General features: G+C 46.0%; 2 protein-coding genes across 3 annotated transcripts; both read right to left on the bottom strand.

The window, feature by feature from the left end:
• Positions 1-40: 40 nt before the first annotated feature.
• ulk2 (unc-51 like autophagy activating kinase 2) lies at positions 41-21,097 on the bottom strand. Its single transcript, XM_057050036.1, has 27 exons — positions 19,954-21,097; positions 17,913-18,005; positions 17,744-17,785; positions 14,256-14,288; positions 13,359-13,395; positions 11,529-11,702; positions 11,277-11,350; positions 11,072-11,173; positions 10,936-10,994; positions 10,776-10,858; positions 10,659-10,709; positions 10,493-10,581; positions 10,046-10,214; positions 9,393-9,450; positions 7,110-7,259; positions 5,531-5,676; positions 5,341-5,421; positions 4,705-4,970; positions 4,442-4,620; positions 4,233-4,342; positions 4,013-4,150; positions 3,693-3,934; positions 3,373-3,551; positions 3,151-3,269; positions 2,897-3,054; positions 2,651-2,786; positions 41-2,571 (listed from the first exon to the last, which is right to left on the bottom strand). Exons 1-27 carry the CDS (start codon positions 20,041-20,043, stop codon positions 2,507-2,509), a joined length of 3,123 nt encoding a protein of 1,040 aa, XP_056906016.1. The 5' UTR covers positions 20,044-21,097; the 3' UTR covers positions 41-2,506.
• A 695-nt stretch (positions 21,098-21,792) lies between these two features.
• On the bottom strand, positions 21,793-24,091 carry si:ch1073-145m9.1 (uncharacterized). Of its 2 annotated transcripts, XR_008953039.1 has the most exons (7): positions 23,975-24,091; positions 23,302-23,397; positions 23,001-23,113; positions 22,478-22,601; positions 22,228-22,400; positions 21,950-22,147; positions 21,793-21,915 (listed from the first exon to the last, which is right to left on the bottom strand). XR_008953039.1 is itself a non-coding variant. In XM_057050080.1 (6 exons), the coding sequence occupies exons 1-6, from the start codon at positions 24,012-24,014 to the stop codon at positions 22,076-22,078; spliced, it is 618 nt and encodes a 205-aa protein (XP_056906060.1). In that variant the 5' UTR covers positions 24,015-24,091; the 3' UTR covers positions 21,793-22,075. The 2 variants fall into 2 exon arrangements, 1 of the variants encoding a protein (XP_056906060.1); XM_057050080.1 differs by having other exon boundaries at positions 21,793-22,147.
• Between the last annotated feature and the right edge of the window lie 687 nt (positions 24,092-24,778).

The raw sequence follows: 24,778 nt of genomic DNA, 5'->3' as shown, positions 1-24,778 counted from the left end.
TTATAATTTAAAGCCAAATCAAACCCAGACGAAAAGCACATATTTTTTCCTCTTTTTAATAACAAATACTGTTTGTGTTCTATAAAGAACAAAGAAATACACCCCATGGTGAGCGACGCATACATGACAACATGTCTTTTTTTTAAAAAAGAATAAAATAAAACTGGTGTTTGGAAACTGTTGCATTTTTCAGGGCTGTGACTGACAGTTGGGTGGGTGAGGGGGTCTTCAAAATGCATTCAGATCAAGCTGGACAGGAGAAAACATACGTACATTCAACATTCTAGAGGTTCTACACGTAAAAATGCAGGCTTGGTACCCATGCTTTAAAAAAAAAAAAAGTCCATCCTCCGTTAACAGTTTATGGTGGGGGGGGGTTGGAACGGTTCTCTGCTCTTCACTCTGGTGTAGTAAAAGGCTTCTTGTGGTTCAGAGTGCTCATGAGGAGGACGAGGGACATCCAGATATGTCTTGTAAAAAGAACAGTACGGAGAACAACAGGCCCACAGACCACCGTGGAGCCTGAGAACACGTCTATATACAGATTCTACAGAGAGAAAATAAAAGAAAGTATTCACACCTGTACAGAGGAGCAAGCCTGTCTGTTATCTGGAGAAGAAGGCACCTCCTTGTCTATCATCAACTGGACTACTGGCCTCAATGCACGCCTAGCAAGCGCACGCAGACATATATACAGTACTGTAGGGGGGGTTGGGGGTTGGGCACAACTCAAAGGGAGGCAGACGGAGAGGATGTTGGGCAGTGGCGTTAAAGTAGGACAATTTTCCGGAAATGAATGTGAAGACAGATTTCGTGAGATCTTACAACAAACAGTTCGGTATAAAGAATTCAGAGCTGCCATGAGTTCTGTTTTAATTCTTTGGCACACCCCTGTTGTGCCACAATAGGTTTTCCCTATCAAACCCTTGGCAGGCATGAGCGAACGTATCAAATTCTATGTACATATAAAGATTTGTGCTCTCTGAAAGAAAGGGAGACCGATGGCATTGTCAACGCCCCAAAAACTGATATCTAACCCCAAAAGAAGGGAAAGGAATCATCACATGCATCACAAGTATATACAGGTTTGCAAATATCAAGTTTTGTTATTTTAGTTACAGATACCCACAGAGCATAAACCAGAACTCAAGAGAAGTAGGACCAGTTGCCCGTGGCACGTAAACTGCCACGTCAGGCGAGTAAATACAGCGAAAAAAAAAGACAAAAAAAACCATAACACACTTTTCCAGAGTTGGTGAAGGAAGTACCCAAGTAGTTGCTTTGTTCTAACAATAAATGTTGCCATTATTGGATAACTGCTAATAAATAAAACTGGTGTAAAGCAAGTGGATCTCGGTCAAAACTGTAAGATTTTGTTTTGTTTTGTTTTGGTTTTTTTTAAAAGAAACTACTAATTCGGTAACATGTCAAGTAATCCGACCGATCAGCGTCACCATCCGCTCCGTGGAGGATGATGCCAACATTTACTGGAGAGGAGCTTTTGATCGGCTCCTCGCCGGAATATCCGCCGTGTGACATCGTGAACAAACGGTGTCTCAATGAAGTCAATGGATGCTCTTTTTACACAATACAAACATTTGTAGGAGCCATGTATTCATCTGCATACGTGAATCAAATCCCCCAACAAGAGGAAAAAGGTACAGTCCAGCAAATAGTGACCTTTAGCTTACCCCCCCACTGAGTTGCTAAGCCTTATGGGAAATCAATGCATTGTTAAGCTGGTGATACAGAGAGCAGGCAGGTTCGGAGAGATCGGAAACCCTTCACACGTCTACCTCCAGAATGTTTCGACTCCTCTCAATCCAAAATAAAGTGCATGAGCTAACGACACGTGGAAAAATTAAAAACATCCCAACACTATTATAGCTTCTGTAACAGAATCTGATGTCTTTAAATACGAGTTTGTAATGAGTGGATCTGTTACAGTGATCGGCCAGAAGCGTATTGCTGAGCTCTTCCACTTCCGACCATTGCAGTCTTCAACATTCTCAAACACACCAATGTTCTTCTGATCCAATAAATAAAAGAGTAAATAATCACAGAAATCACACAATAAACAGGATACTGTTTTTTTTCTCCCATCTTTAAGTGAACTGCATCATGGGTAGGTTGAGTCTCCCACACAGTCAAAGTCTGGTCCATCCTTGTTTTCTTTTGGTTAAAAAAAAAAAAGAATACTAAAAGATGGAGATTGTTTTGTCGTAGCATAAGGAAAGAAAATGCACTTAAAAGTGCACGCATTACGTCTTCATCCAGGTTAGGCCTTTGCTTCTTCTGGATCTGCTTTCTTCTTCTTTGGTAGTAAAATTTGTCCATCTGCCGCTTGTCACAGTTCAGGCCGGGACGAAGCCGCTAAAACCAACAGGCGATAAGTTACAGATGAAGCCCGTTGGATGAAAAGTGCCAGAACTGCTACAGGAGGGAGTAGGTGAAGATGGTCCCTGCGTGTGTGTATTCATGCATGTGTGTGTGTGTGTGTGTGTTGCTACTCGTATAGCGTGACAGTGCAGTAGCAGAGGGCTGAGATCCTGCGGTCCACGCTAGCCTTGTCTGCAACCAAAAACAACAGATCATCAGTGATAAACTCATGAAACATAGGCCGCGTGTTCGTCTCGGGTGGTTCACTCACATTTGACCACGTTCTCGACGTCTGTGGGGTCCTGCAGGATCTTTGACAGGCCGTCGAGCAGCATGGAGGCCTTGCTGTAGCGGTAGGCGATATCTTCGGTCTGCTTGAACATCTCATCCAGAGCTGCTGACTGGACCTGAAACACACAGAAAACCACGGCAGACTCTTACTCAGAGGTCATGTAAGGTTGGAGAACAGCAGGATCCTCCCTCTCTCTCTCTCTCAGGATGTTTCCCTGACACTCACCATCTCCACCGCGTGGTTGTAGATGAGCTTCTCTGCGGTGACGCTGTTGATCTCGTCCACAAAGCGCTGCTTATCAGAGAAGAAGTGGTTGAGTTTGTCGGTCAGCTGCCGACAGAGGGAGATGCAGCTTTTGTAGCGCTCATTCAGGTTCTTCACCACTGAGAGGAGATGGGGAGAGATATTAACACCACCAATTATCTCTTAAATCTGCCGCACCGGTGTAAATATTCAGACATACTCATCAACACCTTTACCTTGTTTGACAGCAGTAGAAGGATTGAGCTTGGCTGATTTAATCTGAGCTTTTGCCAGATGAAGGGAGGAAGCCAGAAGCTGGGCTGCCTTCATGTAAAGCACCAACTGCTCCACCTGCCTGTAGGGGGCAGCACAAGCACGTCAGATAAAAGTTGGGAATGCAGCCTCGTGAATCAATCTTGGATTACAACTAGTTATCAACTGTTTGACATGACCCTTACCCCCACTCTTTGCTGAGCTGACTAATCTGGTCCACTACCACACTGTCCTGCGGAGGGTAGAGCGACGCTGCTGAAACCCCGAGCTCTGTCCCACCAGCTCGGACTGCTGCCATCTCCAGGACGCAGTCAGTGAAGGAAAGCATCATCCGAAGGTGCATCAGAGTGTCCGTATGTTCGCGCTGTTCCAGAAACACATTTAAGGGAGTCAATGATCCACAGAAATATCGCTTAAGTCATGTGTTAGGGAACGGAATACAATCCGCTTTTCAAACAAATACATAAAATGCTAAAAATATAAATAAAGGAAACACACTCCTTACCTCCATGAGGGTTTCTTCAGGCAGCTCTGGGGCTTCAAAGGTGATGAATCCTTCCAAACTGGGCGGTGACGTCCCATAAGGGACATATCGCAAGCTGCTGGGTGCCCCCTCCACTCCAGGACACATCTGCCCGCCAAAAAAACCTCCTGGAGGGGAGGAACCTATGGCCATGCTCGGAGGAGATCCAACATAGACCCGGCCGCTGGTGGAGCACAGCGATCCAGCTGAGCTGTTGGAGCCCACTGAGAGGATGAGGAGGGGGGAGCGTCATGAGAAACCTTGTAGCTCTACTTCAGAGACCTGATGATGGAGGTACTCACCCGAGGTGGTGCGGGGGCGCGTGCCCAGGTGGCTGCAGGTGGGAGGAGTGCTGCTTTTGGGCGGTGAACCCACAGTGAAGAGGACAGTACGAGGGCTAGCTGACCCACCCTGGTGCTGCACGCTGGGACCTGCAGGGGCTGTAGAAGGAGTGCATGCTCTAACTTTCCATCTGAAAGCAGCACTTCAACAGAAGATGCTAATGATGTCACGGCGTAATACCTGTGTCCATCGGTCTCTCTGTGTTCAAGCTGTCGGTGCTGCCCTGATAAGCTTGTCCACCCAGAGTGATTCTGATTGGCTGCTCAGACAGACGACCCGTGCTGACGGATCTGCATCCAATACGACAGACAGCATTAACGGGGGTCAAAGTAACACAGAGATTAAACTAGCAACTTTCAGACAGCAGGGAGTGTCAATGACTCTCATACCTGCCAAAGGTCCTGCTGCCTTCAGGGGCAGCTGGGCGTCCGGTGTGATATGGGCTGCAGTGGTGGGCGCAGACATCCCGTGCATCTGCTAAAGTCCTGGTGGGCATGGGGCTGTCAGCCAGCGCCATCAAGTTACAGGACGCCTGTGTTTTGGGGATCTTGAACGGTGCCGAAATGATCTGAATCGAAGAAATATATCAGTTTTCGATGGATATGTCACATGATGTCACATTTAAAGTGAGAAAAAAAACAAATTAGCTCACCTTAGTTGGGGAGCCAATGATGGTGGGCAGTGGTGACTTCTGCAGCCACTCGGACGTGCGAGGTGAAGAGCCGAGGAGCTTCGTGGGGGAGGAGCCGAGATTGGCCGGCCGGCCTAGCTGTGGGGAGTGACTGCACAGGGACGAGGACGGCTGAATGGGGTCTGACAGCTGCTTGTGGAGCTTTTGTCTTGTCTGGTAGAACTCGGTCAGAGTGGGGGCGCTCTGAAGCCTAGCTCCCAGGAGCTGAGAGGACGGGAAGGGGGAGCCTGGGGAAGGTAGAGGACCTAGATCACAACGCGGTCGAGCTGACGTTTAGCTCCAATAAAAACAGGAGGTTTTACAGAGACTCAGTGTTTGCAGTAAAAATCACTAGTTTGTGTGACTTTCCAAAAAAAGGACAAGGAAGTTCTGTTCTGTTCCTGTTATTCATAACAGTTACCATGACAGTGATCTCCCTGAGACGAATGGAGAAGGTTGTAAGACGTCTGCAGTTTAATATAACGCCATGATTCACACTGACTCATGCCCTTTGTCAACAACAGCCATGAAGCACGGGAGAGAATGAAAACAAAGACATTTGCAGTTCTTTGTCTCCATTATGAGAGATAGATGATGTATTTAAAACAGTGAACTCACCGCCTGAGGAGCTGCGGCTGCGAGACTCATGGCTCTGAAGGTGACAGCAGCAATGACCCAGTTGTTCTGGGATAGTGCCCACTGAAGACACAAACAGTCATTTTACTGTAAGCAGCGGTTTTGGGGGGGGGGGGGAAACAAAGCTAATGCTAGCTTAACCTAGCGGAGGCATGTCTGGACATATCCTTACCAAGCGGTGAGGGAGAGTAGGGCCGTGAACTACCAATAGAGAGGCGCCTGCCTATGGTCTGAGGGACATCTGCAGAGTTGGGGGACCCTGAGCCCACTTTTGGGAACCCCATAGGACTTGTATTAGAGCGTCTCACTGTGCCAGCCCTTAAACAACAAAAAAATACATAAAGAATGAGCCACAGGAACACAAATCTTAGCATAACATCTGTTACAATAATTGCACTATTTACATCTGTTATTTGCACTATTTACATCTGTTATTTGCACTATTTACATCTGTTATTTGCACTATTTACATCTGTTATTTGTACCATTTACATCTGTTATTTGCACTATTTACATCCGGTTATTTGCACTGCTTTCCATACTTTGCACATGTATAGTTAAAACATTCACATAGTTAAAAACTGCATAAATAACCTCTATTGATTCCCATAGGAAATTCAGCACCATAGTTACAGCCTGTATATATATTTATCTTGGTTGCAAAGACTTTTATATACCCTTTACATATCTGTGAACTCTGTAAATACAAACATATAGATTGATATCATAAACATATATCATTGTGTGTATATATTGTATATACCCATCACAGTTTTATTCGCTACTTAAGCACTTCTGGTTAGATGCTAACTGCATTTCGTTGCCTTGTATCTAATAAAGTGATGATATAAATAACAAAAAACTCAAAAACAAAGAACCTGTGGGAGGTTTTGTAGATACTGTAGCTCCTTTAAAAAACAGTCACCCATAAACAAAAGAGCAGGAGTTGGAAGAGGAGCTGCAGCACTGCGCGAGGCCTTTTCAATGACACCTCCTCCACTGAAGTCAGTGAATTTCCATCTGAATATCCAGTCAAGCAGCCTGAAAAGTGCAGATGGTGTCGATTTCACTGCACGTGCCCCGTTGAGTTTGGCGCAAATGTCTGACTCTTTCCTCTGCTTTGTTTCTGACGCCGTTATATTTCACAGTTCATTGCCTCTCAATGCATAGAGGCTGAAGCCAGCAGCGGGAATGTGCACGCATCATCAATTTTCCTTTCAAAATAAAACATAACAACGATTCCAGCTGCTGATTAGCACTATTCTACAGCACCCTCAATCACGCTGCAGTTAAAAACATGAAAATGAAGCAAATTAGCAACGTTCAGCAGCCCGTCCTCGGCTCCATCAAGTGGGAATAACAATACTGACACATTAAGTCAGACATAATCCTCCCTGAGCAGATTGGGGAAGCCTGACAAACATCCCAGGTGGACTTTATCCATCCCCCCAGATGCGACAAGCCCTGAAGCCAAAGCCAGAAAGTAAAAAAAACAAAAAAAACAAATAATATCCCCATACACGAACAATAAACATAATTCAACTTTTCAGACAGGTGGATAAGAGGAATAAAACTTGAACCCAATACCTTCTCCATAAATACATGGCTGATGTAACGCAGGAGAAACATTCTGGGTGATGACACAACGGCCTGGTATTTCCACATCAGGCCTAATAACTAATTTTACAAACTGGATCCCATTACAGATTCCAGCGAAACTCCAAAAGCCACAGACACGCCCTGCCCCTTACCTCGGCGAGCTGTACAGCGTGGTGGTTGGGCTGCTGGAGAGGTTCTGCTTGATGCGCTGGTAGTTCCGGATCTGCGTGGGCACTGGGATGGGGGTGGTCTCAGCTCGGGGGGACACCATCGGGGTCTGCCCTGAGATCGGTTGCGGCTGGCTGCAGGGGAAGATCGGGCGAACGAGAGGAGTTAGCAGCTCCAAAAAAAAATAAAAATAAAAATTGCTAATGTTGTCCTCAGTGGTGTCAGCACGTTTAAAATAAAGTTCCTGTAGCCTCAAGTGATTTCTTTGTGTCCTTTCAGGATGGAAGCAGGTTGAGGAACTTAACTTTTGCCTGACTGAGGGTGTGAGTGCAGTTAGTGGGCGGGGCTTCCAAGTAAACACAGGGGCACCTTACGACCTGATTGGTGCTTGCCTCCGCTGGGGGCGGGGCTAAATAACAAGTCCCGACCAATGGAACGTGCCCGGCATGTCCTCTGTTTGGAGCTGAGAGAAGAACTGCAGCTCATTTACATTCTTTGTTATTCCGGAGAGGACAAAATGTTCCTGTACATTAAGTCATGACCCGGTCACAGAAAAAGGGGGGTCTGTGTTTACATATAGGATAAAAAAAAATGGGAGGAACAGAGGAAATGGCCGTTACAGAGCAGCACCAGTAGGAAACCGGTATTACGTAACGATGTTCTGGGAGGGGAGAGGGGAAAACACGTGAGGCAAAGAATCGTCTGAACAAAGACACCAAAGAGCAGCTGCTTTGTTGGGATTCTACAAATCTGAGCTATATCATCTACACATCTGAGAGTTTTCCACGATGAAGCTTCTAAGGCTTTTTCTTTCTAGGCTGGCGAACGCTTCACTGATCCCATTCCAGTCATTTTATGACTGAGAAACACAGCGGGCGCGTTTGACCCTCGTTACAAAAGGAATGTTCATTGAACAGCTGTTTTAAATGGTGGAAAAGGGAATAATTGTGGGAGAACTGTGTCCTGTTTTAAACCAGCAGCATAAGAGAGGAGTTATGGTCCAACAACTGCTGAAACATCTTTGTTCCTCCACATTTTAGCTGACTCTTTTTTTAAAAAAAAATATTTTTCTTTATTATCATGCGTTTCACTCCTTCCGACCGGGAACTTCCTTGACCAAGATAAACAACACACAGTTGAGAGGGAAAACAAGGGTGTGACTCTGAGAAAACTGCTGATGTTCCCAAATTGCAAAAGACACCTACTCAGATGAAGAAAATACCAGTTCCTCTTGTGTTAATGGTTGACTATTTATGCAAGCAGTGGGGGGATGGGGGGTTAAAACTGGCCGCAGATACAGTAAGAGGAGGAAGAGGTCCGCTGTAGTCACATGCAAACACAAGAGAAAGGAGACGGATGCAAAGCAGCATGTGAAGTTCTGCCATTTGGAATATTAAGTGCTGACTGCGAAGAGTTCTGAAAACAGCTCTGAGCTGCAAGCGTGATAGATGTTTTCATCTGTTTCATTTATCACCCTTCCGGCTGTCGACAAACAAACCCAACCCAATAATCTTTGTCCGCTTTGTCCCTTCCAGAGGAACTCTAATCATAACAGACCGGCGTCACACGCGCTCCTTTATTACAGCGGTGCCTGACTTGCATCACAATAAATATGCAGTAGGAACAGTTTATTTAACAAATCAGACCTGACCGGCGGAAGTCTGTGGACCTTTGACTCCAGGCATCAGTATATGTTCAACTTTTCTTTAACTGAATTAAACATTGAACTGTGCATTATGTTCACAAGTCTCAGAGTGATTAAATGCAAAAAGCCACAAGGCTGAAGAACACGTGAGGGTGTTTTGATCCTGGGACACGCAGCTGAGGGTGATCGTCATTGCAGGCCAATTCTGGAAGATTTCACACCTCTATCCTTATCCCACGGACCTCAGAGGGTCAGTTGTTGTATTTACCGCTGCCTCGTTGTTGCTCAACGGCTGATTCATCACTCGTGTGATCGTTAAAGGAAAGTCCGACAATGAGGTCGCTGGAGGTCAGACAGCCAATAATAGAAAAAAAAAGAAACGCAGGAACTACTGACACACGAAGAATAGATGTTGCAATGCCTGTTAAGTTGAGGTTGTTTATGAAACTGGACTCGGTTTCAGGCCTTTTTATGTGTGTGGTCATTTTACCTGACCTTGTTGATCTCTAAGAGCCTTTCTCTAATGTCCATATTTGAACATTTTTTAACAGTTAGCTTCCTGGCTAACATAAGTATCCAGCAAGAACCATTAATTTGTAGGTTTAAGTAGGTTTCCACTCACCCTCCACACATGAGGAACTCGCTGGATGGCCGGCGCCCCACTCCCATTGGCTGGTCATCTGAGGAGGAATGACAGGATCATGTGATGAAACACCCTTGCAAATGCCCCCCCCCCTCACAACAGCCTGCACTTTGTTCACTGTCTGAGTGGAGGTCCGCCAGGTGGGCCCATGTAGCAGGTACAAAGCATGATGGACAGGTGTCGGTTTACCAGTCAGAAGTTTTAGAGCTTTTGCCAACTGTTGGCGTCTAAAGTTACAACGTGACGGGGATAGCAGCTGGCTAAGTTACTGGCTTGGAGACGTGTTATTAAATGCGAGCGGGTTTTTGAGCTGCGGGTATCCATGGCAGGTGAAGGTGGCATCACAACATGTGCTCTGTTGCCATGGAGTACAACTTGAGACACCTGTGCGGTTGCATGAAAGACGAGTTCAGCGTATACGGACTAGCGTATCGAGTTCATGTTATTGAAAGAAACGACTATTTTAAGATTAATTGGAGGCAACCGAACCACATTTACCTGCAATAAAATACACCCCGACGTTCTAGATGATCAAAAATGGGAGCTTTCATAGGTCCAGACCAAAAGACCCACCTCTCAGACAAACACTAAGTTGCTGTATGCCAATTTGCACACCGTGTGTTGACACTTACAGCTGTCTGCAGAGATGTGAGGCACTAGGACAAAGTCATCAGTGTCGCAGGAGGAGTTCTTACTGCTGGTGCTCCCTGCAGACTCCTTGGACAGCTGCAGGAAATTGGGCGGACCGAGAGGAGGGGACGACAAACCGTCTTCTGCCAGTGTCTGCATGTCAGGGAGAGACTGTGCGTGTTTGCAGAAGGAGAGGAGACAAAAAAAAGGGTTAAGAAGTGGTTGGCTTCACTGGGGTTTTGAGGTGGGGCAAAGCCGACTGTCTAATCACATTAGAACACCAACATCCTGGGAAATGGACTTAAACTTTGTTCCCGCTGCGTCGGTGTACTTAACGAGCACTAGCTTTATTGGTGGCGTTAGCAGAAGTAAAAATGAATTAAGTTGGAAGAAAATGAGATCTTTTTTAACCATGTGTTGTTTAAAAAAAAGGAGAAAATCAAACTCACAGGTGGGGAGTTGTAGCGGATACACGGAGAGCTGCCACAGGAACTGTCCGTTGCCGTATTGGAGGTGCTCGGGACGGGGACTGGACAAGCTGAGGGGTATGAATCAATAATCAGCTGGATGGACGTCAACATGTAGGACACTGTTTGAGGGAGTGCATTTTCTTACACTTCTTGATGGCAGATGACGGCTCCAGAAAAGGATGACTGAAAAAAGTGTCTGCAAAGTGAAGAATCGGAGTAAGTTAAGAAGATCTTAAGATAAAACCAAACCATCGGCACTTACCAAAGTCCATCCTGTCCTTCTGATTCCTCTGCAGCAGCCCGAGCAGAAGGTCCCGGAGTTGTGGGGACGTCTCACTCGGGATGCTGGGTAAAGACAGATGGGATCAGGAATCCTTTTTGGACACCCAAACCACACAAAACACGTATCTTTTCAAGCTTACATAGGTTGCAGATTCTTGTTCTTCTCATAGAACATCCTCAGATCTTGAGGACTGTTAGCCTGCAAACACCAGGACAGAAAATTAAAGGGCACTCCCAAAAACGCACGTCTGCGAGCTAGTCGTTCAGAGTATTAACCTGGAACGGTGGTTTTCCAACCAGACACTGGTAGATGACCGTGCCGATGCTCCACAAGTCAGCCTTGGCGTCGTAATTCTGAGACATGATGACCTCTGGGGCCTAAAGGAGCAGAGCTAAACAAGTAAAGATCCAGAGCAACCCACACACACAGGTTCGATTAAAACGACCTTGGATGCACTTGGACAAAGTAAAACACACTGACCATGTACATGGGTGACCCACATAAAGTCGCCGCCATCATGTTGCTCTGGAGATAGCGTGCAAAGCCAAAGTCAGCTGGGGGACAGAAGCGGGACAAGAACCAGTCAGGACACGTGCATCACCATCATTATTATTATTATTATGACTGCTAACAGAGCGGTGCTGTGTGGTGTCTGGGCTCAGGTGGAGATCACGTCAAGATTACACAGTAAACAATCCATCCACTTCCCCCGAGGAATGATTAAGATTGTACCTATTTTGATGCGAATGCCGCTGATGTTGGACTTCTTGCGTCCGGCGTAAGACAGCAGGATGTTCTGGGGTTTCAGGTCGCGGTGGATGATGCCTTTGCTGTTGAGGATGCGCATGGCTGCGGCAATCTGCTGGAGGAAAACTCTCAGCGTGTCCTCCCTCAGCGTCCCTTTAGCTAAAAGAGCGACATTTAAAAAAGGCATAAATGAAAACCTCCAGTCCAGCTCATTGAGACAGACGTCTCCTCAAATGGGGCTGAGAGCGAGGCGTATCGATCGCACTCAGGTGCTTCCTGCTGCAGAAACAAACCCGATCATTTACACCGCTCGTGAATAATGCAAAATAACCAGTGGGGGCTAAAATAGGTGTGAAGTTATTACTTGCATTCGCTACACACATTACAACGATGGCGCTAATTGAGATCATTTGAAGCTAATAATTGGCTGATTAAAGTAATAATCCAACAATAAATCACGCAATTGGAGACAGTGGAGCCTATTCTTCCTCGTGGCATCGGTATAAGTCTAATCCCACGCGGGGCTAAGAGGATTCCTCCTTTTTTCTCTGATTCCAGTGTCGGCTCATCAACATTACTCACAGATTACTCCCTGCCGACCTCCGAGATGCTAACGTTGTGCAAGTTGAAGTGTTCAGTTGTGACATGCTCTTATACGAGTGGACTCAGGAGGTAAAATGACATCAACGGGCTGGAAACGTCCTGGCCAACTACCGTTTTAGCGTCGCTCAAATTACCCCCACTCCCCAGTCTGACCATGACCTTTTCTGTAAACTGTAAATGTGGACATGTGGGCCAAGTAGATTATGTGAAAGCACAGTGATAACAGAGCTGTGCAATCAGTAATGTGATGGAACAGCGGTGTAAACACCTGAGTTTATCTGTGGGAGGATTGGCAAACTGTCCCGGCGCCCTGAAATACTAAAAGCCTCGCAAATTTAATCGGTGAAAGTGTTCCCAGCTGCTGTGACAGCAGATTAAGAATGTTGTTGTCTGGATCCTGTAACAGATTTATCCCGATATCGGAGAGTATTCATCACGGGACGAACACGTGTGCAAACAGGAGAAGGCACGTACACTGAATCAATCAAGGTGGAGAGAACATTGGGAAACGGATGTGCTCTCCACTCCTGAGAGGGAGCACGAGATTATTGAGATTCTTTCACCGTTAGTTGATTCACTAGTTAACCATTAGCCTCGTAGGTGAAAAGAGTTTAGCGCTGCCCGACTGCCTCATTTGCTGTAGTAAACACCTCACATTGTAAAACATTATTAGCAAGCGAGGTGGCCCGAAAGATTCTGTAATCCCCCCATGTTTCCAGCTAATCTGGGGTCAGCAGCACCAGGGGAAGCTCCAGGGGGGGGGGTGAGGTTTAAACGAATACTTAAGGTTAGCAATAAAAACAGGCACCTTTATTTGAAGGAATACAAAGAAGAGTGTCTAAGAAATGAATTAGCCTGTCTGTTACAAACACTATAAAATAAACCAAACACGCATAAACTTTGCCAGCATCCATTCGGTAATGACGAGGAGCCTTTAAACTTGTGCCACGGCTCAGATTATAGCGAATGCTAAATGCTACGCCATGAAACACGGTGCTGAGAGAAGAAAGGCTTTGTACTGTCAGAGCGCGCTGCCCACGTTGAAAACGCAACAGGCCGAGCCATTCATCGACGCACGTGCAAGACACAGTCTTTCGGAGTTCACACGCGCAATGATATGCAGGCATTCCTGGATCTGTCATCTTTCCTGTAGAACCAGTAACTTTATCATGAAGCGTCTGAGCGTGAGTTTCAGATTACTGCCACGCTTACCTTGCAGGTAATCAGCGAGATCCCCTCCGTTGCAGTACTGTAGGAAGACACAAAGGAGTATCATGAGTATTAATAACCAGCAGGCGGACTTAAACCAGCCAGAGTATTCATGGAGCTCTATTGCAGCTATAGATGCTGTTCTTGAATTTATTGGAGATTCAGAGGCTTTTTACATTTGTTTTTCACATTTCTGGCAGCGGAACATGTGAGATGACAGAACGTAAAACAGTTCATTCTTGCTTCCGCCACAGTTACAAGCGCCAGAAGACATTAAATTCATTATCCACTCATCTGTCAGGGGAGAGAAAACGTATTTTTTGTTGGGTCGTTCTGCCTTGAGTGTCACAAAAAGCAGATGAAATTAAAACAAACTCCTGGCCACAGGTGTAAAAAGTCATATTTTCTTTCCCCCATAACAAACATAAAAACTGAGTAAAGAGCAGAAATCTAATGTTGGAAATATTGCAGTTGTTGGTGATAAACAAGATTCCAGAGGATTATTACTGGACTGCTCTACCGAGCTAAACATAGCTCAAAACATGAATCTAAAGCAGAGGCTTTCATGGAAAGCCATTCCTAGAAAACGTGGGGGGGCGGGGGGTTGTTTTCTGTAACATGAGGTGCACTCATGGCTTGCGAAAGGAGCGAGGCGGTTTGAAAACACGTGATGTTGGCAAGCCCAGGCAGCAAACCGAGACAGTGTGGAGGAGAACAAACAGGGAAGGAGGAACAAATGCAGCTGGATGTAAATCACCGACGGATAACCATCGATGTTCTGCTGCGGGGGGGACCATAAATCATGTCCTGAACCCAAACAGAACTAGTTTAGCAGCACAGATGTTATCTAAAAACAAAACAACATGTGAAATCTGCACACAGACACATTTATTTACTTGCCTCCATGACCAGGAAAACCGAGTTTGGAGTTTCCTGGAAGAGAAGAAAGCGACAGGATCAGTTGCCGAGGACTTTTGGATAAAGGCTCATAAAAGTTGGTGTCATCACCCTAAGGCTAAACAGAATAACTGTTACTTCTGCACCATTAAGATTGTTGTTTCTTAACCAAACAAGAACAAAGCCGCCCAGCTCGACGCGCAGATACCTGCTGACCTTTGGCACCGGGAAAGTGCCGCCGTTTAAGGCGAGTGGCGTGTGACCACCACGGGCTAATGGGCTTGGGTTGTTTGGTTTGTAAGGAGCTCAGCCTTTTCCAATCCTACTGTGTTTTCTCCAACTGGGGCAGGTGGTGGTGGGGGATGGGCTCCCTGTGTGTGTGTGTGTGTGTGTGTTGAAGGGGCTTTGAGGGGGTTACGTAATGAGCAGGCACACATTCTGCTGTGCAATCTCTATTAGAGCCGGGGGGGGAGGTTGTGAGCGAGGGCCAGGGGTCAGAGTGTGACTGAAGTATCACTGTGTCATCACAGAGGGAGACATGCACGCAGAGGCGGATGCTGGTCAGGCCTGGAGACGTCAACGACAGCTGATATCGATGAACGGCGGCGTGCTTCTAAGAAAAACCGCTCGCCTGGAGGAACGGCGGCGGTGTTTGTTTAGGAAGCAGGGCAGCCGCACTTGCCCCCAGTTCGTTACGTTGCCTAATTGCTGAAGAGGTGAGATGAATTTCAAGAGGCAGGTGGCGACAGCGACGCACAGGGCAGCCTTTGTCTGCCAGGACTCAGCAGATCCAGCAGTTATGAAAGTGCTGCTACGCTAATCAGGGGACTTTGGGCGCCGGGCTGAGCTTGAAACATCCCATTCCACAACAAAACGAGATACAACGGGTGATTTGCGTCACCGCGTTTATGGTTTCACAGGTCAGACAAAGGGACAGAAGTAGTTTATTACCTTCTGACACATGCGGTGGACCTCTGGAATAATCCAGAAGACAAATAAACACGGTGTCTAGTTCAGATATTGCGTCACACTGCAACTTCAGAGCTGCCCGTTATGTAACGATATGTTGGGGGGGGGGGATATGGGAAATGGAGGGGGCAGGGAGTGTGTGAGCAGCCCCGTCCTCATTTACTTGTGTCACACAAGCGTAATCCTGGCGATAGGGAGTAAATAGATGTCATCTGAGAGCAGCAGCAGGAAAACGTCAATTATGGCCGACTGGGGACAAAAGGTCAAAAGTGCTCGCTGGGCAAAGGGAGGGGGAGTGTTTATTATTTTGCAGGTGTACAATTTGTCTCAGCACTGGCACGCGCGGTGCGCACAGGCGGCTGATTCAGCCACAGGGAGGAGAGGAAGTCACATGTCACATGACTGTTACAAAAGCTCCGGGACAGGAACCGCGACACTGTCGCAACCCTGAAGATTTCGTAATCTGTCGGTCCGCCACAAACAAAAAACCACGTGTGCATGCGACCGTCAGACACGCAAAGCACATATTTGATGATTGGATGCATGATTGGGAGCAGCGGTTCCAACAGCTGTGAAGGAATGTGGAGAGGTGCCAAGGAAGGACGGACGGAGAGCACGTTTTCTAGGAAAACCCGCAGTTTTAGACACAGACGAGGAAGGTGGGGGGCCTCTATTGAGCCTGGAACACAATGTTCTCTCAGTGAAACACCGGCTGATGAAAACTGGCGCATAAACATCTTAAAAACCGCCATCCACTTCCTGTTTATCGAAACTGTTATCTACCTTTTTGGAACGGCGCTAATAAAAGCCACAGATATAATCCTGAAAAGCACATGGTTGGTTTTGTGCAACACTGGGATGGAGATTTGCTGCACATTAAAGAGGGTCCTGACAGAGATCACCTCCCACGTCAACCCGACGACCTCCAGAGAACGTGAAACCGCTCACGTTTCCCCGCGCACGCCGGCGTTAGCAAAGCCCTCCATTGTGAAACCAGACACACAAAAGCATGCAAGCATTGCTTTGTAGTGCTAACAGAGGTCCTCCTGCATCCTGCCATGTCCACCGCATCAACGGGGGAATCTAGCAGCTCCAGAGGAAGCGCGTGCTACACGAACACCTTCGCCTTCTCTGATCAAATGCACGAGCGAGGTGTGTCGCACATACCGATGTTCCATTTCCTGTTCGGTTTTGGCGGACCAGTCATGTTAGAGCATGTGGTTGGCGTCCTCGCCGTTAACCACATCCAACAACCAAAACCGATCTGAAAATAGAGGCTATAGGCGGCGACGTTTCCAAAGGGCGGCGACCTTTCTGAGTGGAAAGTGGCTGCGTTCTATCCTAAAACATCGAGCGCCGGAGCCATCAGGCTCCAGAGGAGGTCAACGTCTCGTGTAACAGAGGAGAAGCTGAAGTTGGGAAGTGAAGGGCTGGCTGCTACATTAGCATCGCTGTCTGTGCCGAGTCATGATGGAGAACCTCTGCCACCTTCATCTGGAGCAGATTATTACGTAAACGGGCCTGAGGAAAGGATGAAGAGATGGGCGGAGGAGGACAAGGGTGGACAGACAAAGCCAGGCCTACACAAACACAGGAAGCACCGCTGCTGTGTGGGAAGTGCTTCATCATCGCTGCAAAGGCTTTCTACTGCTCACAGCTTTCTGTTTATCAAGGGCCCCTGAGAGCTTTGGTCACCGTCAGTTCAGGGCGTTGTAAAAAAAAATATCACGGGACACGTTCAGACCGAGAGAATAATAGATCTTATAATCATCTGCCCACAGGATATTTCACTCTCGTCCTGTTCTCCCTGGGTTTATTTGAAAAAACAAGCAAATCCGTTTAAGCAGCTTGGCTGTAAACCATCAAGCGCCTCTGTGGCGAGCAGCTAATATCACGACAGCTGTCGGGCACTCGAGCGACACCCACAACGGGACCTGTATTCTTAAACCTCTGCTAATGAAGGCGTGAGAAGTACGTGATGCTCAGCCAGGCGCAGCTGAAAGGAAGCTGTTGAAGGCGGCTCGTGCGGCATCTCGCCCGTCACAAGCAAGTGAAAATGGGACTTCATGTGTTCTGCTCTGCTGTCCAACCTGCTTTGAAGAAGCCATCACGGTGGACAGATCAAAGCAACAAAGACAGAGGAGATGCGGAGGTCCACACAGTTCCCTTTTTTCCCCAAAGACAAACAATGGAGGAATAAAAACGGCACCTTGTGGTTTGTCATGCAAGTTCTTAGCAAATGATGACCGAGTCACGTGTCGAGTGTTTGCATTCGAAGCGCCCGTGTGAGATTCAGACGTGCGTGTCTGCGGCTGTGGGGGCGACAGGTGTGAACCGCTGCAGAAGCATGAACCTGGGTCAGCCAGGTTTATTAGGAAAGACCCAGATACAGGGAACGAAAAGCTTATCAGCAGTGACTTTAAGCACCGCTGATAGTAAAAATCAATGCACTCGACAGGCGAGCGTCAGGGCTGCTGCTGCAAGATAAAGAGTTGCTTTATTTGAGATTAAACATCGCTTACCTGGACATCATAAAGCCCCACAATGTTTTCATGCTGCAGCTCCTTCAATGAACACAGACAAAGAGAAAAATCGGAGGTTATTTTCTGAGTTTGTTCCACGATCTGAAGGTTCTCTCAAGTCTCAGACCGGGCCAATGTGACGATAAAGACAATTACGGGTCACGCTCACCTTCAGGATTTTAATTTCCTTGCCAAGAAGGATCTGGGACTTGGACAAGTTCTTCTTATTAATGCTCTTGATGGCCACCTCCCAGTCGGTCTTCTGTGGACGGCAGTGAGAAGCATTTAAAGCTACTTTAAGGCAACGCCATGGGCATCATTCCACATTTTCCCCCTAATAAATATCTCCTGGCTTTTATGATGAAAGCACATTCACTTCCTGCTGAATTACTCTTTCAGCAGCCCTTTGTGGACGGGGATGAAATAGCTACAGCTTTTTCAACACGCGGCTTAAACTTTCCCTCAGGATGCCGTTTGGCTGAAGCGGATCCTGGTCTTTGTTTTGCAAACTTAAAGGGCGACCCGCTAGCTAAAGAAAAGATAGAACGTCTCATTATCTGTCGAAACGGACGAAGAGTGCAAAAAGAATTTGAAAAGTGGCAAGTTAGCGCGATTTTGTTAGCAACATGAACTGGAGAAGCCTATTAATAACGCATAATAACCCAATACCAGCGGCACTGCAGGAGCATTTTAATTTACACTGAGGCAGAAAAGGGCCTGTGCTAAAAGCCACGTCTGCTGGCCCGATTAAACTGTGTCAGCATCACTGGGCGGCCGGCCGGCCTGAAGAAGACAGGAAATTCACCCATCCCAGATTCCCAGTAACACTCGGCCACGTCGGTTTTCAGGCCATCCTTTTGTGCTGAATGACGACACGCTCGGATGACGGCGAGAGGGAGACAGCAGACGTCCAGAGAGAGAGGACAGGGACCTATTTCCTGCCTCAGAGGATGAGATAATGTTTCCAGATGAGCTCCTGCAGTGGGTATATAAAGACTTTCAGTGGTCACATGAGCTCAGGACAGACACCCAGGAGAGAACACAGCTACGCCCTTCAGAAATCCTCACTCAAGCCGTATGGACCATCGGTAAACAGAGGCTGTCGGCTCGCGGTGTAACGCCGGAGCATAAGCTAAGCTAACGGCTCGCTTGGAGATCACCTAATGCAGAGTCATGCGAGGCACGCTGAGCAAAAACAAAAGGCGAGCTTTCGTTTTTCCAAAATAAGGCGTGAGCTCATTCATGAATCACCCCCGTTGACAGAGCCGAGAGTCTCCGCGGGATTAGCATCGTTGTTCAAAGGTGTCACGATCGTTCATCGGGAGGCATCTTTCCCAACGGATCATTCCGGCTAATGTGACGCTGACATGTCACTTTAACTGCATGACATAAATATAGCTCAACTCCCAGCATCTGGCCTGACAGTATTTCATCCTTTATAGACGACCACGGTGTTAATGGATGGATCAGAAAACAAGGAGGATGATTAGTTTGCTTTGAAAATAATCCGCGACACAACTCACGTGCAGGTGACTCTGACCTTCCTGCACCTCTCAGCTGTGGAAATAATCCTATAAATAGTCCGACCGGCACGGAGATGACGGGCCTTAAACTGGAGACTGATCACATGCTGGTGCCGACATAAGGTGAGCATCACCGGACCTGACCTGGTGGTTGTTATCCAGACATCATGAGACGGAAGCTGTTCTGCAGCAGGGCACGTGTTAGTCTTAGTGTGTGTGTGTGTGTGTTTAAATGCTCCAAGTTGGCTTTCATTGAGAGAACCAGGACCATCTGTTTCACACTAGTGTCAATAGGGGCAAATGATGCCAGCTGCATCACACACACACACGCACACACACAAACCTTAATCATATGGATTTACATTTACAGGAGAAAATTGTCCCGCAGTTACATGGAGGCTTGTGTCCCTATTTCCTCAGAGTCATTCACTGCTGCCTGACTAAGGCATTTTATGAATGAACCACAACATAAACGCATTTGTCTCTCACGCTGTAGCTGATGAAACGCCTAGAAAGGGTCCGTTTAGTCATAAATTGGGGAGATGCTGCCACTCCAAGTAGGCGACGGCCCACGTACTCCGCCGAAGAACTGCATTTAACACTGCGCCTGACCCAGATTTTAAAAATGAAGATTCACGCTCCTCCCTGCAAAAGAAGGGAGAGAAAAGACAGCAGACGTTCCATTACCTTCCTGTGTCTTCCTTTGAACACCACAGCAAAGGCTCCGTGTCCAACCAGATCTTTTCGGCTGTACTCAAAATCTCCCACGGTCTCCATTGCAACGGGATGATGGTCCAGAAACGATGGACGGCTTAGAGTTGTTGCTCTCTTGCTCAGAGACGTTTGCAAATTTATCCGCCGAGTCCTGGGGATGCTGCACCTTGTGCTGCCGAGTTATTTCATGGTAAGCTGATATGTGTCTTATTGCATTAAAAAAAAAGGAGGCGGTTAGGACATGGTGCACTCACATGTCCTTTGGAGGATGAGATGTGTGCAGAATCACACAGAACAGACGGCTCTGAGCCTTGATAACAAAAATCCTGAGCTAAACTGTATCAGTACCAGCTGTCAGTCTCTGACCCAGTTGGGTAGCTTGGGTGCAGCTTTGCATCACTACCAAAATAGGCTCAATATCTTGCTCTGTCCAAGTCACCTGACCTTCAGTCTACATGATGGCACCAGGGCTGGACATGACCATGCAAAGATTGAAAACAGATGCAGACATAGAGCTATCTGTTAGCCTGACAGTGACATAACCGTGCGGCTACACCTAGCGTCATCGCTGATGCCCGGAGCAGGTCACAGCAAACCTGTTTGGAATAGCACACAAATCGCCTGTTATTTGGCTAGCATTTTACCCAGCTTCATCTATTTCCGTCTAAAGATACGCTCGAGGAGATATTATAAGAAGCTAGCGGACGGCTAGTCCAATGTTAGCATTAAAAAAAAAATCTGAAGGATGCAACACAAATGTCACAACATTTGTGCCGTTTGTCCGACGATTTTAGTCCTCGGTCGTCTTCGAAAACACGTCCTAGATGCAGGAGATGTTTTCCTCCTCTTGGAAATCGCTGCCGTCTCCCCAGCGGACATTAATTTTATCCATGACACACAGAAGAATACTTTGCTGTTTCCTCCATCGACAAGGCGGACGGCTGTGAGCAGAGGCCGGTGAAACGGGCTAGAATAAAATCCAGGCTACGTTACGGTGGATTCGCGAGTGTATATAAACTGTACTGTACTGATAAAAAAAAAACAAAATCAGTTTAGGGTCTCTGACAGTGCGACAGGGAGCAACTCCACCGCTTCTGTCGTCACGTTGAACAATAACGGAAACGAGTTCTGAGCGTGTATATAAGCGCGACGCGTCCGCGCAGGACGGCCGCAGCACTCCTTCCGCCGCGAAAAGTAGTCCGACTTCTGAGCATTGGCTGCAGTAAGAGACCCCACTGAGGACTTGCTTTACTCTGTTATTTCACAACCCTGACAAAATAGACTGCAATCATAAAATCTATGCGCGAGTGTCTATGGGTTAACTAAATTTAAAGTCTGTCACGAATATCGAAGCAAAGCTAATTCTGACATGTATGCCTACATCGTTTATGTTTTTTGTTTTTTTTTTAAAATTATGTGTCATTACATAATGATGATCCCGGAAAAATAATCTCAAAATCATATTGCGAAACAATTAATTGCAATAGATAGCACGCCTGTGCATAGGTGTCGCCCTCTAGTGTCAGAAAATATAGTAGAAGCTGTTCTCTAAAATTTTTAAATGATCTGAAATTAGTCTAAAGCTTTGTAAAATGTTTTTTCTTTCCCTTTTTACTCCATTGTCCATCAGTAATCTTTAAAAAAAATCCCTAAATGGAAGGTTTAAAGGTTTTTAATCATCAAAATAGTTCATTAAAAATGTAAGTTCTGAACAAAATCCTAAAAATGACACAATTCCAGGAATTAAAGATTAATGAGATGATCAAAGAAAGAATAAATCCACATAATAATAAACTAATAAACACTGAATGCTTAGCTAAAATAAAAACTTTATTTAAATAACTCACAAAAGTAAACTCATTTTCAAATGACATGCAAAAATAGAAATAAAAGCCCAACGCATTACAAATGCAAGCTTTTATGATAAAGTATTTCTAAAGACACTTCAAGACTTTATGGGTGACTAATCATTTTTCCAGGCACAATGACTTTTAATGATTTTAAAGCAAACCAGACCTTAAATACCAGGAGGTCATTAATGGTAAAAGCGATGTCATAAAGTCAATCCGATTGTCTGAATTAAATATTTTGTTGTTCACTGGCTCTTTTTATTTTCTGGTGTCTCGTCACTGGTGAGATATTTAACATGCGTCCATATACACCACATCTGCAGGAAAAAAAACACCCCAACAGATGCTCAGTCGAATTGCATTGACTTCAATAAATTAGATTTCTTGATATTTCTACCTCCACAGACAGAGCCAGCAGGCGCCCTGTAACCAGCAGAAAGGTTCCCAGACCCTGGATCCAGACAGGCAGCTGCAGCCAGTGGGTCATCAACCCCTTGTGATGCATGTAGAGCCACAGGGGGAGGCAGTGGAGCCCGCTCACCACCCACAGGCCCAGAGGGGTCCGAAACCCTGGTGCCAAGGGGAGACGACACGACCTCCATAGAAAACCTGGGATCCACATCACGTTTATTCACTCTCAATCTCACCGTTTGCCATGACGGCCTGTACGAAACGAGGGCTGGCGGCAAAGCTGTCCTTCCAGTGGTCGCCTCTGGCGTTGTGGTTGCAGACAAACACGCACCATTCCACAGTGCTCACCAGCCAACCCCACTGAAAGGCAAGAAAACACGTTTACACCAAACATCTATGTGATCTGTGCAGATCAGAAGCTGGTTCAAAGGATAGTTCAGGTATGAAATCATAGACCAAGAGATACAACCAATATCAGCAATAAAACTGTTGTACACCCTCATCTATCTCTTAATTCAGGACTTAAGGTTGACATCTGGAAACTAAAAAACACTTTTTAGTTAATGCAAAGGCCTCACTCATTAAGTGAATTTGCTCAACCATCTCTGTTCATGCCCCAGTTCAGCTTTATGACGCGGCCTCTGTTTCTTTAATCGTAGAAGTTCGATGGGTGACTTAAGCATGTTAAGATCAGAGTCCTGCACTCAGTGATCACACAGGCACCTAATTCATGAAGGGTGGTGGGTTGGATCCGCTCACCTTGAACAAGCGGCTCCACAGCATCCCTCTGCCCACGTTATCCACCACTACATCCAACCAAGCTCCAAACCTGGAGCTCTGATCCAGACGCCTCGCCAGCCAGCCGTCCACTCCTGCACGGATACATTCAGTCATAACAACCTACCTGCGACCTGCACTTGGAAATACCATGTTAAATTCCTTAAACGCAGTATTGTACACGGCATATGGCAAAAATAAATGGAGAGCGAACAGAACTTTTAGTGTGTTGATGTAAACATTCACAACATCAAGGTTTCAACCATGTTGTCAGCCTTTTTACCATCCAGAGCGATGAAGACTGAGTGAAGGGGGACAAACACTGATGGGGTCTCAGAGGCAGCCCATGCAGCGAACACCAGGCCAATCCTGACATACCCTGAAAACAAAGAGAACAGCCACAACGCTCCTCAACATCACTGGACGTGAGATTCATTTCATACACATACAAAATGTAATTCTCAAAGAGACAATTGCAGCTTTAGGAAACATTTTAAATGGTTTTGGATGGGTTTTTTTGTAGTAACACAGCTAATCTAATCTGAATGATCCAAAATATATTTAACTGATTTCATAAACTTGATTGCTCATGAGTTTCTTGTGTTCCACCTTGGGGACAAGCTTCCATAAGAAAACAATAATTTTACAAATCTGTCATTTCAAATCAGAATATATTTGTTGTCTTGCTCTGAATATGGCGCAGTTTAAATTGGTTTGCATGCGAGTCTTTTAACTCTACTATATGACAAAAATCTGAAATAGAAAGCATCTCAATAACAGGCGCACACTTTCCCATCTAACCTGGAGACAGTTTTGGTGCTTTCAGTTTTAAAGTGCTGCTCGCTGCTCAGTCAACCCCGAGTTTTAATAATTCCAACAATATTAGTGTGCAATATTAGCTACAATTGGCCAGTGCCCTATTCATCAAAGTGGTTTTCTTTAAATGTATTCCTCACCGATAATATTTGGCCAGTAAAGCAGAATCTCGAATCCCATTTCCGGGTCGGTTATGGGACGCGCGACTCATCCGGAAACGAAGATGACGCAATTGGCGGACGCTACAACTATAATGCGCGTAGAAGAAGAAGATGATGACGCAACGTATAGCGTCAGCTAGCAAAACAAAATGTAGCATTTGTAGTCGCATTCGCAGACCGGTCCTCTAGGTTGATCTGCCCCAGCATGGTTCTATCAGGGTATAGACATAGTATACAGAGAATCCATTAGATCTATATGTCGGCGTTTTTGGAGTTTCTTTTACTGAACCGGTGGCGTACAAGGCCGTAGCATTAGCGTTTACCCACTTGCCTACCAAACGTCAGTCACAAAATCTCTGAATTTAATAACACAACTTCTAGTCAGAGGGATCTAGATAGATTTTGTTTTTTTTAACACTTATTTCAAATGTTGTGAGATAAATTTATATTTGGATAAAATATGACATGAAATTATGGAGAACAAACACTGTTGTATTTTGTAGTCCTGCTGATCGTTGGAAAACAAGAATCCGCTGAGAAGCGAGCAATGAACTACAATCACTGCGCATGCGCAGTTAGATGGACAAACTCGCTGATTACTTTTTTAATCGTGTACAAAATAGCGATTACAAAATGTCTGCAGTTGTAAAATTACTATACCAATAATCATATCCCTCATAAAAAGGTAAAACACATTTTCGAAAATTACAATTATTAGACTGTTGAGGGGAAATTATTTGTAGAGATGCAGAATCTTTTTTTTTTTTTTAATCTCCGCCACGG

Source organism: Takifugu flavidus, chromosome 12 (assembly GCF_003711565.1).
Source record: "Takifugu flavidus isolate HTHZ2018 chromosome 12, ASM371156v2, whole genome shotgun sequence".
NCBI lineage: Eukaryota > Metazoa > Chordata > Actinopteri > Tetraodontiformes > Tetraodontidae > Takifugu > Takifugu flavidus.
This window is presented reverse-complemented; position numbering and strand designations above follow the sequence as displayed.

Bases quoted from the DNA above. Each gene is read 5' to 3' on its own strand.
- ulk2 (XM_057050036.1), bottom strand. From the start codon at position 20,043: ATGGAGACCGTGGGAGATTTTGAGTACAGCCGAAAAGATCTGGTTGGA. The intron at 4,343-4,441 runs GTATGAGAGTCA...TATTGGATGCAG, and splicing joins GGCAGCAGGACCTTTGGCAG to ATCCGTCAGCACGGGTCGTC. The intron at 3,270-3,372 runs GTAAGGGTCATG...TGCCCCCTACAG, and splicing joins CAGCTCAGCAAAGAGTGGGG to GCAGGTGGAGCAGTTGGTGC.
- si:ch1073-145m9.1 (XM_057050080.1), bottom strand. From the start codon at position 24,014: ATGGGATTCGAGATTCTGCTTTACTGGCCAAATATTATCG. The intron at 23,398-23,974 runs GTGAGGAATACA...CTTTGTTTTCAG, and splicing joins TTACTGGCCAAATATTATCG to GGTATGTCAGGATTGGCCTG. The intron at 23,114-23,301 runs GTAAAAAGGCTG...GTATCCGTGCAG, and splicing joins AGTCTTCATCGCTCTGGATG to GAGTGGACGGCTGGCTGGCG.